Source organism: Ostrea edulis, chromosome 10, assembly GCF_947568905.1.
Source record: "Ostrea edulis chromosome 10, xbOstEdul1.1, whole genome shotgun sequence".
NCBI classification, from domain to species: Eukaryota; Metazoa; Mollusca; class Bivalvia; order Ostreida; family Ostreidae; genus Ostrea; species Ostrea edulis.
Window position 1 is genome coordinate 12,876,280 of NC_079173.1, and position 17,882 is coordinate 12,894,161.

The 17,882-nt window shown below is 35.2% G+C and overlaps 1 protein-coding gene across 1 annotated transcript in view; it reads left to right on the forward strand.

The window, feature by feature from the left end:
• The window catches only part of LOC130050957 (fibrillin-1-like), a 47,984-nt gene that overhangs the window by 20,558 nt on the left and 9,544 nt on the right, over positions 1–17,882 (forward strand). The window contains exons 8-20 of the mRNA XM_056152009.1: positions 1,085–1,156; positions 2,307–2,579; positions 3,259–3,369; positions 3,820–3,939; positions 5,669–5,788; positions 6,103–6,225; positions 6,901–7,020; positions 9,622–9,744; positions 10,004–10,123; positions 11,186–11,308; positions 11,574–11,693; positions 13,628–13,750; positions 15,442–15,561. Coding sequence (XP_056007984.1) covers positions 1,085–1,156; positions 2,307–2,579; positions 3,259–3,369; positions 3,820–3,939; positions 5,669–5,788; positions 6,103–6,225; positions 6,901–7,020; positions 9,622–9,744; positions 10,004–10,123; positions 11,186–11,308; positions 11,574–11,693; positions 13,628–13,750; positions 15,442–15,561 — 1,668 coding nt within the window. The remainder of the gene's footprint in view (positions 1–1,084; positions 1,157–2,306; positions 2,580–3,258; positions 3,370–3,819; positions 3,940–5,668; positions 5,789–6,102; positions 6,226–6,900; positions 7,021–9,621; positions 9,745–10,003; positions 10,124–11,185; positions 11,309–11,573; positions 11,694–13,627; positions 13,751–15,441; positions 15,562–17,882) is intronic.

Sequence of the window (17,882 nt, forward strand, 5' to 3'; positions counted from 1 at the left end):
GAAATAAACCAAAGTGCTGTGAGTGACATATATTTCGCTAATAACAATTCATTAATTATACATTTCCAACTAAATGCCACGCAGCAGCTGTTAAATGCCTCTAACTGAAATACGACCTTCAGGGTGATTTAAGTGACAAATACAAATTAAGAGTAAAGTTTCTGTACAACTGAGCCAGCTTTGAAATTCTTATTTGTCATCATTTCAATTGTTTTGGTTTTGAAATGATAGTTGAAATAGATGGCAACGTTTTGACATGTGAAAAATCACAGGGAGAAAGAAGCTGGTTTAAGCTGGCATTGACTAATTAGAGGTTAAACTGTTCACTGTCTGAACTCCTATATACATTGTTATTGATTTAGTGTCAGGTCTTCTCTTTTGCTTTGCTTACAATGTACTTCATATATTCTTCCTAAAACACCTAAAAACCTAAACAAAAAACAAAAACCAATGCACTCTGCTTGATCTTTCTCTATATTTACTTATACATGTATTTGTAAGGTTTTACTGTTCTTCATGTGCATGTATCAAATATGTAATTTGAACGTAATAAATAGTGTTATTTCACTGTCCCATCAATGTAGTCTAAAACGTACTTTTGTAAATTATAGAAAGTTACGTTTTTGATACTTCAATTTACTAGTGTGGACATTTTGATATTATAGTTAACTATAAAGGAAACTCGTATCTCTATCTTAGTTTGGTTTACCATAGAAATCTCTCTCTCTCTCTCTCTCTCTCTCTCTCTCTCTCTCTCTCTCTCTCTCTCTCTCTCCACTTGTTCAATTTGGTATAATTTTGGATACTTATTGAAGAATGCGTATTCCATTTTCATTTCGTGAAATGTTTGTTCACAGAAGTGTCATTTCGTTGTGTTTTAATGGTTTGAGAACGTGCAAGCTATTTGGATGAAATGTATTAAAGTAACTCTTGCATCGAAATCGATGCTGCATTTTGTAATGGTTGAGCTTAGAAATGGGCTCCAGTGTATCGAATTATACAAAAAAATAAAGTAACATTCTGCGAATGATTTCCAATAACTTGAATGCACATTAGCTGTAAGTCATACACATTCATATTTCAGCTAAAGAAGGCAATTCTACGTTGGTCACTGTAACCCCTGAGGTGACAGATGCAACCGTCCCACTAATAACAGGTAGGATATATGTAAATGTCCCTCAGAAGAAGTAGTGTATATATATCATCTTACCCAATTTCATATCCCTCATATTCTGGATATTAAGAAATTGAATGGAACAAATAGAGACAATTGTTTTGAGATTGTTCACTGTTCGTTATCTTCGCCTTTTCATAACCGAGTTTTGAGTGCATTTAATGCCAACCCACTTCATTCAATAATCCTTGCTCTATCACAATGTATACGAGTATTTCAGGAAAAATGTATTGTAAAGATGTATTGTTTATCTATCAAAACATTGTTTTAGTGATTGACATATTTTCTATAGATACACCTTTTCTATCCATTCATTTGAATATGGAAAATGTTCTCCACCGAGATTGACTAAAATTCGACACCAATCTTTAAAAGATAACGAAATAGTTACCGCACAATTCTGCACGAGACCTCCGCATTGCATTTAGTACCCACTTTGTCGTCGTTTGTATTCGTGACGCTGCAAATTTATATCATTTCATGGCGCTCCGAGTCGTAGCAGTAAAATGCGTTATTACGCCAACGCCTGACGTGAAAATGGACCTCAGTGTAATGTTCTGACAATATAATCCGGGAATTCATTATACTGCACGAATTGGTTTTGATTTATGGAAGAGAAAATAAAAGATGGTTGATCCCATGCAATTAACGAGGTGACCATCATTGACAGATCCAAGTTTTACTAAACTTCTTACCTCTGTCTTAAGAATTCCGTATGTTCCAATTTACAATATGATGCTTCTGTTTGTCTAAATCTAATGTGTTACTAAGTAATTAAAAATTCCTAGATGACGGGGGGATTCGGTAAAAATTGAACGTCATGGGATAACAAAGCTTAAACTTTTATGTAAGTTGCACCTTGATTTATTTACCATATAGAAGATACTCCGTTTACCTTATCAGGATATAGGGCTCACGATGGGTGTGACCGGTCGACAGTGGATACTTACTCCTCTTACGCACCTGATGCCACCTCTGTGTGTTCAGGGATCCGTGTTTTCCCAACTATCTATTTTGTATTGCTTATAAGAGTTATGAGATTGATTAGTGTTCGTTATCTTCGCCTTTCATTGTGCTAAAGGTCGAAAAATTTAACTCATCAAAAGTCAATAATTGCTTAACAAATTTGTAGAACCAAGTCATGACGTCTTTGAAACGCTTACGTATAGTAGATTTGAACTTCGCTGCGACATACCCACATTAGAAAATGGCATCGATATCACATGGACTAAAGATGGGTCTCCTTTTCGACCTGTTTTGGATTCTAGCAGAGTGTACTTCATGGAGGATAAAAGTCTCGTTATATTTACGTCCATTTTGAAAGAGGATGGTGGTCTCTATGTATGTGAAGCTGATAGCCCATTTCATCCAACGTACACTGGGCGGATCATCGTCAAAGACAGAGGTATTTCACTATAAAACAAAGATATTTTACTAGAAGCAGTTTCATATCACAAAATATTAAATTGAACTATGATTAACTTGATTTAAAAATATGATACGTTAATTTATACATACAACCGTAAACTATACAAGAGTTTAATACCTTGAATGAATTAAGAGGAAATCTCTGACTCCTTGAGTAAATATTAATAGGGAAAATACTAATACTTTGAATACCTATTAATAGAAAAACATATAATTCTTTGAATTGTTCTGATCCAAAAGTCGAAACTTTGACTTACTATGAAAAATTCCATTGATTCATGTATATTACTTTTAAGTGAAATATCGTCGATGCTTTGGATATATTGGCCAATACATTATCAAGGTGCAGTGAATAGTAAAACTTTGATTTACTGTAGCTGTACCCACAGTATAATGTTGACATTAGAGATAATCATAACTAAAATATCAATATTAGGTTTGCTATTATGAAAATCTAATGATTGTGGTGTACTTTGGTGTTGTCTATTGAAAATGAATTTAAAAAAAATTCAGTAACCCTATACTTAAATACTTCAGTTACATTTTCTGAGAAATTGCAGGACTGTATAAATAAAATAACGACCCCTAAATTAAAAAACAAGAGATATAATGGATAGCCCTTGTATTTAAGATTTATTTGTGCTGTCTCAAATTAGGACTGAATTGTGACCAAAACACCTGTCTTAATGGAGGGACATGCTTTGAAACGACCAACTCTTACAGATGTGAGTGTGTTCCAGGGTATGAAGGGACACGCTGTGAGAAAGGTAAGCATGTAGATTTCTACAGTCCAGTACATTTAATGTAAAACGTCTTTATGGATATTTCTATTATTAGTAAATTTAAGTCATAAAGAATGAATTTAAAACTCTTTCAGAATTTCATTTTGTTTTCAAAGAAGTTTCCAATATCAAAACAAATAAAACTTGATGACTACTTTTCATCTTCAGAATTTATTCAGATCACATCATTATATATCAAAATGCTTCAACCATTTGTTCATATACCAAATTCAATGCATTTCATACGCTCTCGTGATCTGCCAGTCTGTTTTACAGTCCTTATGAAATATTTCGATTATGTTTGGAAACGTTTTACAATATTCTTTGGGTATATTTGGACATGATAATTTTCGGGAAATGTCAGAATAGAGCCCAGTTTTAAGTTATACCACTGAGAGTAATGTTTCATGAATATATTTTATGATCTTCCTTCAGATATAGATGAATGTCAAGAACTCAACATATGCAACAACGGATCTTGTATCAACACCCAGGGTTCATACAACTGTGATTGTCAGGCTTTATCTGGATGGACCGGGGACTTTTGCGATGTGGGTCGGTACTTTGTTATTTTGATAGTTATCTCTTAATGTTATAAATACATGTATGTTGATAAATATTAAATATTCAAAATATCCGGGTATTATCATGAAAGCAAATTAAGCCAGAAAATGTTTACACCTAATGATCATCAGGAAGTTGAAAATTGTCTCCACACAGACACCGATTTGCTTAAGCAATTAATGCACGCAAAGTATATCTGTATTTTAAGTAAATCTGCATCATATAAAATACAATGTAATTTTATTACTGAGGACATTGCTAATTTTATATTTTGTCCGGTAGTCGAGACCGAATATAGGGTTTTGCTAAATGTGTTAATTTTTCAAAAAGCGATATCATGCATGGTGATGTTTATTTAATTCTTTTATCAAATTTGTATCTTAACAAAACAAGATAGTTCACTGTAATTGTGTTTTAATTCTACAATTTCAAATGTGTATTAAATTCTGTAACAGTAATATTTCTTTGAGTTAAACTCTTGCCGGCAATTGAATTTATCAATATTTGAAATTGATATTATCATAATAATTGACAAAGAACACAGATACGGAGTTGTTCAGCGATACCATTCCAATTTTTATTTGAAATAAGAAATAAATGAAATACACATGGCAAAGAAACAGCATACGTAGAAATGGTCCACAGTAGATATATCAACTACTAGTTCCGAAAGTTTATATATAGATAAAATAATTTAAATGTAAACATACTCAATTTTGTTCCCACATGAAATTATACCATGATTAACATCAAATTCATTTACTACGCAATATTAAAATGTCTGCGGGATCTTCTATATAAGAAGTCATTCTAACGTGATTTCGAGAAGAAGAAATAAACCTTTTGAAAATGAATTCCGAACGTGGTGAACCCTTCTGTTGCAATTGTGTGAAGAAGAAGAAAAAACATGTAAGAATGTCAATGATCAGAGCTATCCGTGGTTTAATAATAGTAAAAAGAGTTGATGCCATCTAGAAATTGTGCAGTGACTGTGCGTTTGTATAAAATTAGTGATCCCGATTTCAAATTTTACTATACCCTTCAACAAATTAAAGGGAAAGAAAGCGAAATACTTTAGCCAGTATTGATAAATTGTTTGCTCTTTTATCCTTGAACAAATACCTATTGTGACTGCAGAACATAAAACGAAATGTACATTCGTAAGCTACTGTAACATATGACATTTTAGTGAAAACCGTCAAACGTTAAGTAATTTTACCATATTTAGTTCAGCATAGCAGTAAATGACGAATCCTGATAATCAAATTTCTTAATCTAGCATGCTGTATCAAAATATATCACCCAGGCATCTGATTCCCCCTCTGTCATATCCAGGGGTCCGTCTTTCTTAATGTTGTATTATTTTTAGAAGTTATGAGATTGATCACTGTTCGTTATCTTAAACTTTTTATCAATGTTAAACTTATAAGGTACCAATTTTGATGCACCAGATGCGCATTTCGACAAATAATGTCTCTTCAGTGATGCTTAACCGAAATGTTTGAAATCCGAAATGACAATGAAGTTTTAGAGCTATTTTAGGGAAAACAGTGCCAAAATAAGAATACAAGTCAACATGACTTGCATTATTTTTTAAATTCTGTATTAATTCTTTGTGAATTGTAAACAATCGATAATCAATAGAAGGTGGTGTTAAATACTACCATATTTGAAACTACCTGCCACATATTGTAATGTATGTTGTTCATACTACAAACAGACGTGAACGAATGTGAAGTCAACCAATCCTTATGTGCACCACATGGGGTTTGCGTGAACACGAAGGGTGGTTTTGTTTGTCAGTGCAACGATGGTTGGATGGGATTCCACTGTCAAAAAGGTAAGGAAATTAAATTATGAAATGTTGACATATTTGCCGTAATAGACATGGATTGTAGGCGGGTGTAGGAGAGAGGGGGTTCTTGTATATGACGCCCAGATTTTGCAGATTTAGAACTCGCTCCCCCTTTGGTTCTACTTCCGATGTAGATATCGCGACCTTAAGATTCCAAACATAGCTAACACATTTTAAACTAGAATGGTTATATTTGAATTTCAGATGAACGACCTCAATTATTCAATAATAATGTTGGACATCAAGCACGATACTTCAAGAAATAGTCCCATTCATTAATTTGTCTTTTTTTCGCACAGATATAGATGAATGCGAGAGCATGACGTCCGTGTGTTCGGGGAATGGTCGATGCTCAAATAGACCAGGTAGCTTTTCTTGTGAGTGTAACGCTGGATGGAAAGGACCGATGTGCTCCGTAAAAGGTATGAAAGCAGAGACAAACACTTCAAAAGCGTAGGCATAAAGTGCAACGTGTGCTTATACCAAAAGCAGAGATGACACCTATTTGTTTGCTGTAAAAGTCAAGTCAATTTGAAAAAGACCTTATATTTTGAAAGATTTCGACGTGACGTAGACAAACTTATTTCCCTTGTAGCTGGTAACTAATAAGACGAGTTTTGATTAATTAACAAGCCGAGTGTAGATCGTTGTCCATTCTGATAAAGATTGGGGATTTGCATTTCAAAGAACGGAAAGTCACAATTAATTGTCTTCTACAAGGAAAGATGAAAATAATGATGTTCGTTCTTTAGAACATATTCGTCACGATTCAAAGTGTTGTAGCAGTACGTCAGTACGTTATATATCCCTGGCTAGTAAAACACAAAATAAATCACGTGAATTCCCTTACCTTAATCACTAAGTAATAAAATATTTAATTTGGTTACAATGGAAATGAATTCGTTATCCAAATCTAGTCAAGGTATTTGGGTATAAACCCTGTGTTGTATTCTAAACATCCCCAGACCGTAAATCCCCGACCCTTGATTGGACGTGGATAGATATGAGTACTGTGAATATACTAGTCTTGTATGTTGTGTGTGTATATATTGTACAACTCGCTCATGTATATTATATATTCAATTTGAACATTTTAGATGAATCCAGTTGTATTCACATTCCATGTAAACATAACGGATCGTGTTTGTTGGATGATACAACAAAGAAGTATCATTGTGTCTGTGCTGAAGGATTTGAAGGTGAATACTGCCAAAAAGGTAAGTGTCATACATTTCAGTCATATATTTTCTAATTTTATCAAAAGCTACAAGAAAATGTGTATATACGAACAGTGATCAATTTCATAAATCCCATAAAGCATACCAATTTAAGAGCAGGACAAAACAGTTCATTGGATAAAGCAGAGGTGGGACCAGGTACCCAGGAGGAGTAAGTATTCCTAATCGACCAGTCACAACCACCGTGAGCTCTCTATCTTGATTAGGTAAATGGAGTAATCCATACTCACTATTATCGATGAAAGACTACAAGATCAGGCCTGTATTGGACTCTTACGGCCTTTGAGCAGGGCGGAATCTTACACGTGCCACACCTGCTGTGACTAGGGGCCTTGTTTGTTGGCGGTCTCATCTGAAGGAACGCGCCATTTAGTCGACTCTCACAACAACCAAACTGACACTCAAAACTTATTCTAACCCAGATCCCCTAGGGAATGTAACCGAATAGTACTAAATAAATATGTGAAGGTGACGATGGAGAGTTTTAAGGCATCCCATTCGTCATAAACTTGAGTTGTCCATTTGCCGTTAACATCTATGTTTAATAAAATATCCAAATATGAAGCAGATTTGAAAGACGCTATGGTATCTTCTACTTTAAGTTCACTGTTTAGGATAAATTGAATAAACATAAGAACGAAAAAGAACATTGTTAATAGATAAAACGTTGTCGATATATCTAAATCTTGAGTTGTAGGCCACATGAAGATATTTTTTCCTCCCATGTAGAAACTTTTGAATGAATTCGTATGTCGATTCGATAAAATTTATGAAATGGATCCCTGTTTGTTATCTTCTCTTTTATTGTTCATTCTCTCCGCCTGTTCCTTTCAGAAAAAAATCACAAAGTATAAATTGGGCAGCTATTTCATCAACAAAAATTGCCGTATGTTGTTTGAATGACAATGAGAAACACTTTCTGCAATACAAAAATTCTTGTAAGAACTTGTCAACTGGTCTGATTGAAAGAGTTAAGGAAAGAGAATTCCGTATGGGATTGACGATGGCAATATACTAGAAAACCAACAAGTGTGAAGTTGTAAGAACACATGCATTTATGAATGTAGTTGACAAAATCCACCATTGTTGATCAAGAAGTTGTTCCAGCAATAGCTGTGGTGAATACGAGCATTTTAAGTGTTAATGTATCTGCAGATGACTCCGTTTACCTGATCAAGATATAGGGCTCACGGCCGGTGTGACCGATCGACAAGGGATATTTACTCCTCCTAGGCACCTGTTCCCACCTCTGGTTTATCCAGGGGTCCGTGTATGCTCTACTCTCTATTTTGTATTGCTTATAGGAGTTATGAGATTGATCACTGTTCATTATCATCACCTTTCATAACTAAGGTATGACTTGAAGCATAAACTACAACTGTATGAAAAGTGATGATAACGAACAGCGATCAATCTCCTAATTCTTATAAGCAATACAAAAGAAATAGAATTGGGCAAACACGGACCTCTGGATATACTAGCGGTGGGATGATGTGTCCAGTAGAAGTAAGCATACTATGTCACATTCGCCATCATTCCTATGTCTTGATCAGGTAAACGGAGTAAACAGTAGTCATAATCAGTAAGCCAAGAACAGCCAAACAATCGGTATGAAACATGCCAGACAACATTTGACCCAATGATAGGTTGTGTTGACAAACTAAATCTTTATAACGACCATAGATTTTGCAAAATGCTCACTTCAAAAGAGAATGTTAAAACCCCTTTAACATCAACTTGATTGACAATAGCCTACCTCGATTTAAAAATTGATCATACGCAGAATAAACTCTTGCGTATCGAACCAGTTGAGAGATATAAACAGTATGTATAAGATATCTTTTGTGATTATCCTGAGTACCTGATCCTGTATCTGGTTTGTCAAAGGGTCCATATTCGCCTTCCTGTAAATTTTGTTTTAGTATTTATATGATTTATGAGGTTGGTCACTGTTCGTTTACACTTTATCGTTTAGTTGCATGGGGGTTGATGTTGGAAGAATTAGTGGCTTTTAGATGAGGCGGGTTTTCCTTTAAAGTCTGATGGTAACAAATTGTTTCATTCAGGGGATCAGAAAAATACCTACCTACTTGTAAGTTATATAGAAAACTTCTCCGTCCACAAAAGATGACTACAGAGGGCTTACACCCTTTATCTTTAGATTAAATTCATTACATTTTACAGACGTAATTCTACGATATACCAATAGTTTACTGAAATGCTTCGAATATGATTTTAAATGCATGTCAACACTTCATATTCGTCCTGTTTGTTTGTTTTTCACTGTTCGTTAAACTTATGACAATATTACAAAACAACATGTATATATTCACTTTACATTAACATCAGATGAAGTTGGACATTGATCAGTGTATAGTCTATATTTATTATGGGTTCCTTGAATATTCAAAGTCTATAGCCTGAACGCAATATTCCTTACATAACATTGCAGACTATAATTTACCATGGTACTATTTGAATCACAATTTATTATCCTAAATCTATAGTAACGTAGGCAACACGTATGTGTCTATTACCGGGTGAAGGAATTTCATTATTGATATTGTTCTTACTGCTTAGATATAGATGAATGCAAGACCATGAAGACTGTGTGTTCAGGGAATGGTCGTTGCTTAAATGAACCTGGTAGCTTTTCTTGTGTGTGCAACGTTGGATGGAAAGGACCGAGATGCTCCGTTAAAGGTATGGAGTCAGAGTAAAACATTTTTAAGAGGCTTAGTGTTTTATGCACAAACACTTCAAATGCAGAAGTGGATTACGTTTTTAAAACAAAAACAAAGAATGACACCTATCAATCATATAGAAAAATTTGACGAAAACCTTGTGAATTCTAAAACTTAAAAATGTAACCTAAATTGATTGTATTGTGAAAATGCTTGTATGATGTGTTATATATTGTACATAAAACTTGTTCAGGTATATTGTATACTGAACATTTTAGTGGAACCCAGTTGCATTCAAATTCCATGTAAACATAACGGATCATGTTTGATGGATGATACAACAAAGAAGTATCGATGTGTATGTGCCAAAGGATTTGAAGGTGAATACTGCCAAAAAGGTGAGTACCATCCATTTCATTCATTGGTTTTCTGATGTTATCAAAAACTACATGAAAACGTGAAGATGACGAACAGTGAAACACAAAACACAAAAATTCCACTTTTTACAAAAATGGTAATAACGAAACATGCAAGGTGAAGATAACGAACAATGATCAATCTCATAACTCCTATAAGCAATACAAAATAGATAGTTGGGAAAACACGGACCCCTGGACACACCAGAGGTGGGATCAGGTGCCTAGGAGGAGTAAGCATCCCCTGTTGACCGGTCACACCCGCTGTTAGCCCTATATCTTGATCAGGTAAACGGAGTTATCCGCAGTCAAAATCAGTGATACCCATTAGAACAGATGGAACCTGATCTTTCCTCAACTTTCTATCTCTCTTTCTTTCTCCCTCTCTCTCTGTCTCTCTCACATATAAAGTAAAACTGTCTGTATTTCTACATGACCCTTGGTATGCATATATTGAACATGTATTATGATATATACAGATTGTTTAGAAAAATTATAAAAAAAATAATATAAAAAAAGTTGGTATGAAGGATCCTTAGGAAAAGGGGGACATAAATTGTAAATTTCAGGACTCCAGCAGCCCTGGGGCCTTAGGGGAGGGGCAAAAACTGCCCAAAATTGAACAAGTTTAAAACAAATTCTGTTCTACAACCGCACATGTGTAAGAAAAACTAAATGCATAGTAATGTAGAGCAGGAAAGCCTTTACCAAAATTGTAAATTTCATGATCCCCGGGTTACTCCTCCGAGACACCTGATCCCACCTCTGGTATATCCAGGGGTCCGTGTTTGTCCAACTTTCTATTTTGTATTGCTTATAGGAGTCATGAGATTGATTACTATATGTTATCTTCACCCTTTTCTTATAACTATTACAAGTTCCTTGAATCTTCGAAGTATAGAGTTCCAAACATAACATGGCAAACTATGATTTACAATGGTGGCATTTGAATCACAATTTATTCTCCAAAATCTATAGTAACGTAGACAACACGTATATTACCAGAGGAAACTATATAATTATCAATGTCTTTCTTACTCACAGATATAGATGAATGCAATACCATAAAGTCCTTGTGTTCAGGGAATGGTCGTTGCTTAAATGAACCTGGTAGCTTTTCTTGTGTGTGCAACGCTGGATGGAAAGGGCCTAGGTGCTCCGTTAAAGGTATGGAGTCAGAGTAAAACATTTTTAAAGAACTGAATTATTGGTGCACAAATATTTCAAATGCGTAAGTGAAAGTGGATTATGTGTTTAAAACAAAAACAAAGAATCACACCTATTATTCATCTAGAAAATATAATTTGACAAAGACTTTTTGAATTCTAATATCTAAAAAAGTAACATTAATTGATAGTATTGTGAAAATGCTTGTATGCTGTGTTGCATATTGTGCATAAAACTTGTATATATTGTATATTGAACATTTTAGTGGAACCTAGCTGCATTCAAATTCCATGTAAACATAATGGATCGTGTTTGTTGGATGATATATCAAACAAGTATCATTGTGTCTGTGCAGAAGGGTTTGAAGGTGAATATTGTCAAAAAGGTGAGTAGCATTCATTTCAGTTATTTTCATGACATCGAAAAACTTCCAAAAGTTTTATATATTGCACATTCAGGTCTGTGTCTTACCTTGTGATGTAAGGAAAAGTTGCTAGTGGTTATATGTAATAGTCCATTCCTTTCTAAATAAATGTATATCTAATTTTGGAGAAGGGGTAGGGAACACAGAATAAGGAATGAAAATATCAAATCTCGAATACGAAAAGGTGAATATAACGAACGGTGATCAATTGCATAACTCATAATGAAAACAAAATTAAGTATAGGACAAACACGGACCTGAGCATATACCAGAGGTGTTGGATCAGAAGCCTACAACTGGTGACACCTCTCATAGTCTTAGTGTGTAACGTACGACCTAACAATAGGCGCTGAACACGTCAGATAGAATATTTGACTCAATGATAGGTTGTATTGGTAAATTAGATCGCTATATCATAAAAGTTGCGAAATACTGCCGTTAAACGAGACTGATGAAACCCCTGTAACATCAATATCTTTGTCGGTAACTTGCAACGATTTAAAAATCGAGCATACGCAGAACAAGCGCTTGCTTGTGTGTCGAATCAGTTAAGAGACATAAACACCACATGCGGGTGTTGATGAAATATTGCTACATAGATATGGGAAGTTAACGATGGAATAGGCTGAAGTCATCGGTTTTCCATAAAGTTACGTTGTTAGTTGCCGTTAAAGTCACCGTTTAATAAAATACCCAAGTAAGAAGCAGATGCTGAAGCCTGTGTTGTCTTTTATTTCGAGTTCACTGAGTTAAATGGAATCAACATTTGGATGAAAGTGATTATTGTTAATAGATAAAGCGTCGTTGATATCAGAGTGGTGTTAAACATAGTAATGTTGTTTTGAATTAAGGATAACAAAATAGTATTATATCCATGCTATATTTTTCTGAAGAAGCAGCTATCAGTGACCGCTAGGAGCAAAGTCTTTAATCCATCGAGAGGGATGGTCGTGTAAAATGTTGAAAATTCATAGGGTTTGCTGTGGCTGATTTGCGAAAAGTTTTGGGATTTCAAATTCTTTAGAATGTTATGGAACCCACATTTGATGTACCCCACGTATGGCATATGTAATCACACAGTGGCAAGATGATTTAAAAGTTTCTCCTTCACAACAGTTGATATTTTCGTAAGGAGCAGAGATAGGGGCTTGGTAGAGTATTTATTGGATGCAGCAATAAATCTTTGTTTGAAAATGGTTTTGGGAAGTTTGGGAATCCAGTATGGGTACGGTAACTCATATTCATCCGTCCCATTGACTGGAATATTGAATGTGTTAAAACTTAAGCATGGTTTTGAAGAATTTCATCTTTGGAAAGGGAAGTATTAGTAGGATTACTAAATATTGAATTAATGCCAAATTGTTTCAAAATACAGTTGTGATAATGAGGTCTACAACCAAAGACAATGTTTCTACAAGCTTTGTCAGCTGGAACGAAAACCAAAAAGAACGAAAATCAGCTAGTCCTCATATAACTTACCTAATTCTTGTATCACTTTTGACTTAGTCAATACAGAAGAGTAGATGGTACACACTGTTGTTTTATTACTTACCTTTGCTTCATCTTCGGAGCCGTCGCACAACTTGTCAATAACATTACCCAAATTTCATTGTATGTTTTCCTATGGGTAGGTGCGGAAAAAATCTCAAGGCTGAAATTTTGCAAAGACTGTTAGTCTATGACTCTTATAGCGATTATCCAATTAGAACAAAACTAAAACAATGATGATAAAATAACCATTGTAATGTTGATGATCCATTTTTTTCCGGGTCCGGCGAAAAGGGAAACATTTTGTCTTAAAAATTTACAAAATAATTGATTCGGATTTATGCTAAAATGTTTATATTAGATGTGAAATGTATACATTTTGAAAACATTTTAAATTTATTTTACAGATATAGATGAGTGCAAAACAATAACCTCTGCGTGCTCAGGAAATGGACGTTGCATAAACCGTCCAGGAGGTTTCTCCTGTGTGTGTGATTCTGGATGGGAAGGGTCGAGATGTTCCATTAAAGGTATAAAGTTAATTATCAAAGAATCATCTGTACAGGACTCTTTTAAATGACACACTGATTTTGACTGCGGATTACTCCGTTTACCATTATCAGGATATGGGGCTCACGGCTGGTGTGACCGGTCAACAGGGGATGCTTACTCCTCCTAGGCACCTGATCCCACCTCTGGTTTGTCCAGGGGTCCGTGTTTGCCCAACTATCTATTTTGTATTGCTTGTAGGAGTTATGAGATTGATCACTGTTCGTTATCTTCGCCTTGCATGTATGTAAAGAAACCATCGCGAATTGTTGAGGGTGGGACCTTTTTTCTGAAGTGGAAAACTGAAAGGGGAATTTTATGACAGTGTAAAACCGGTAAAGTTGTATCCTAGTCATAACCCTCCTGCAAAATTGGCTATATAGCAGTTCCTCCAGGAAACATTGCTACATGTATATATAGCAGGATCATCCAATGGGAATATGACTATACATGTATAGTGAGAACTTCCCCTGTTATAGCGGAAGTGCCTCCACCGAAAATATTCTACAAAGTAGAATTTCCCATTGAATACTATTACTGATTAGTAATTATTGATTATTATTGATTGCTATTAGATACGATACTATACCATATAGAGTACAAAGTTGAGAATAAAGCAAACATGGACCACTGGAAACTTATCATGAAAAAGTGAAGATAACAGACAGTAATTAATCTCATAATTCCTATAAAGAATACAATATCAAGAGTAAAGCTAGGGCAAACACGGACCCCTGGATATTCCAGACATGCGATAATGACCTCCCCCCTAAGGAAGATTACATGTAAGCATCCCCTGTCGATCGGTCACATCTGCCGTGAGCCCGATATCCTGATCAGGAGAACAGTAATCCGTAGTCAAAATCGGTGTGAAAAGTCTAATAACCGCTATTAAACACGTCAGACGGCATTCAACCTAATGGCAGGTCGTAGTTAGATATTGAATCGTTATAACGACCGTAGAATTTACGAAATGATGACTTTTAACACGAATGTGTAAACCCTTGTAACATATACTTAATTGTCGGTAGCTTAGTTCGATCTAAAAGTGGATCATACGCAGAACATGATTTTGAATCAGTTGAAAGACATAAATGTCATGTGCAGGTGAAAATGACATAATGTTACATAAGTATGGGAAGTTGACGATAGAGAAGCTGAAGTAATCCAATGGTCATGAATTTAGTTAAGTAATTAGTTTGCCGTTGACATTATGTTCAATAAAATATCTAAATTTGAAGCAGTGTGGAAGACTGTGGTTTCTTTTATTTCTAGTTCACTGGGTTTTATTGAATCGATATATAAATGAGCGTTGTTAATAAATAGAATTTCGACATATCTAAATTGCCTGAAAAACATATTTTTGTCTTCTCGTGTAGAATCTTTGAAATAAATTCTGCCTCATAATAAAACAAAGACAGGTCAACTAATAAGGGAATTCAATTAGTGCCCATCAGATTTCCAACAAACTGTTGGAAGGCCTGATTACGAAGACTGCATACATGTATACTGTTAATGAGGATCCCCAACATCCAACAGTGGTACACACCAAAACCATCATCTGTCTGGCAAAATTTATATGGAAGAATATATATATTTAATACTTTACGCTCTCTATTATGGAAAGATTTGATGCAATCAAATTTATGTTGATGTTATCAAAAATTTCCAGTGAAACCCAGCTGCATTCAAATACCCTGTAAAGATGGTGGCTCCTGTATTCTGAATGATACCACTAACTCGTACCGTTGTGTGTGTGCTGATGGATTTGAAGGTGAATTCTGCGGAAAAGGTGAGTAACATACTACGTGTCCGACAATTTTGATTCGCGTTACGATAAGCCTGTTACTACTTCAGTAATGTATTTAAGAAAGAACCATAACTCATGATTCTGAGCGATTATTTCCCAAGTATTTTGTAAGACGAGTTTTTGATTGGTTGATAAGCCGGATGCAAATTTTCGCACATCTTGTTAAAGCTGGCGGGTAAATAACTTGTCACAAATGCATTTTGATTATCATTTGGTTACATAGGAAGTAACTGTGTTATCCGGCCCCAATTAAAGGTGTGTGGGGATTTACCGGGGTTGTATTCCTTACACTGCGAGGCGGATGGGTGTATGGCATACACCCTAATACAAATCCCCGGACATTCTTAATTGGACCTGGATAACTGATACTATCCTTTTAACGTCGCTAATTTGTCAAGGTTATATGTTTATATTGACATGCACTTGACAATGTTCAATTAAATTCCAAAGCAACATTTTGGTGTCGAAAATTTTGTTGTAAAGTTGTGATTTACTATTTCGATGACAGAATAAATAAAGTATGATATAAACTTTTGTTATTGATATTTGTGTTAGAAAACCTATTCAGAGACTCTGAATACGACAAAATAACATCATTATCTTCTCGCATAAAGTTTATTTCTATATAGTACTATATATTCAATAGAACCGAAATCTTTATTTTGATAAAATCTTGAATATCATTAATGATTATGGTTAAAATTACATACAAATCTATGATAATGACACATTTTTACTACAAAATAAATTGTTTTAGATTAAGAGCTGGCATTGCGTTAAAACTGTGAAAGACAACTGAAAAAAAATCTCATTTACACATGTTTCACGTTAAGAGTACCATGGTTGCATTTCATGTATTTCAGTTGATTGATTGATTAAATATTGTTTAACGTCCCTCTCGAGAATATTTGACTCATATGGAAACGTCACCACTGCCGGTGAAGGGCTGCAAAATTTAGGCCTATGCTCGGCCCTTACGGCCTTTGAGCAGGGAGGGATCTTTATCGTGCCACACCTGCTGTGACAAGGGACCTCGGTCTCATCCGAGGGACCGCCCCCATTTAGTCGCCTCTTACGACAAGCAAGAGGTACTGAGGACCTATTCTAACCGGATCCCCACGGGATTTTTTCAGTTGAACATTTTGTTCAATATTATCTCTGCAACACAAGCGTTTAATCACAGGACTTTATTTACATGTGGAATAATCTGCTAATAAATTATTTGTTTTGCATTTTACCAGTTTAACTATTGTTTTAAAATACTCTGATAGTTATAGGTTTCTATTGCACTTCTGATCTGCTATAATGTGCTCAATACAATATTTATCATTAGTTTCCATCATGTTGGTGGGGAGTATCAGAATGAAGTAGAAAATTAATCCTTTCATATAAAAATCAACTCATACAGGGTACAGAGGTGTTTTCGGGTTATCAGGTGCATAGGTGTTATTGGGTCCAAAGGTGTTATCAAGTTACATGTATCAGGTACAGAGGTGTTACAATGTATCAGGTTATCGGGTACAGAGGTTTCATCAGATGCAGAATTGTTTTCAGGTTATCAGGCACATAGGTGCTATCAGGCACATAGGTGCTATCAGGTACAGAGGTGTTATCAGGTGCAGAGGTGTTATCAGGTTATCAGATACAGGTGTTATCGGGTACAGAAGTGTTATTAGGTACCTTGATAACCATCCATCCCTTACAGTAAATACACGCACCTGGATAAACATCCATTTCTTACAGTAAATACACGCACCTGGATAAACATCCATCCCTTACAGTAAATACACGCACCTGGATAACCATCCATCCCTTACAGTAAATACACTCACCTGGATAAACATTCATCCCTTACAGTAAATACACGCACCTGGATAAACATCCATTTCTTACAGTAAATACACGCACCTGGATAAACATCCATTTCTTACAGTAAATACACGCACCTGGATAAACATCCATTTCTTACAGTAAATACACGCACCTGGATAAACATCCATCCCTTACAGTAAATACACGCACCTGGATAAACATCCATCCCTTACAGTAAATACACGCACCTGGATAAACATTCATCCCTTACAGTAAATACACGCACCTGGATAAACATTCATCCCTTACAGTAAATACACGCACCTGGATAACCATCCATCACTTACAGTAAATACACGCACCTGAATAAACATTCATCCCTTACAGTAAATACACGCACCTGGATAAACATCCATTTCTTACAGTAAATACACGCACCTGGATAAACATCCATCCCTTACAGCAAATACACGCACCTGGATAACCATCCA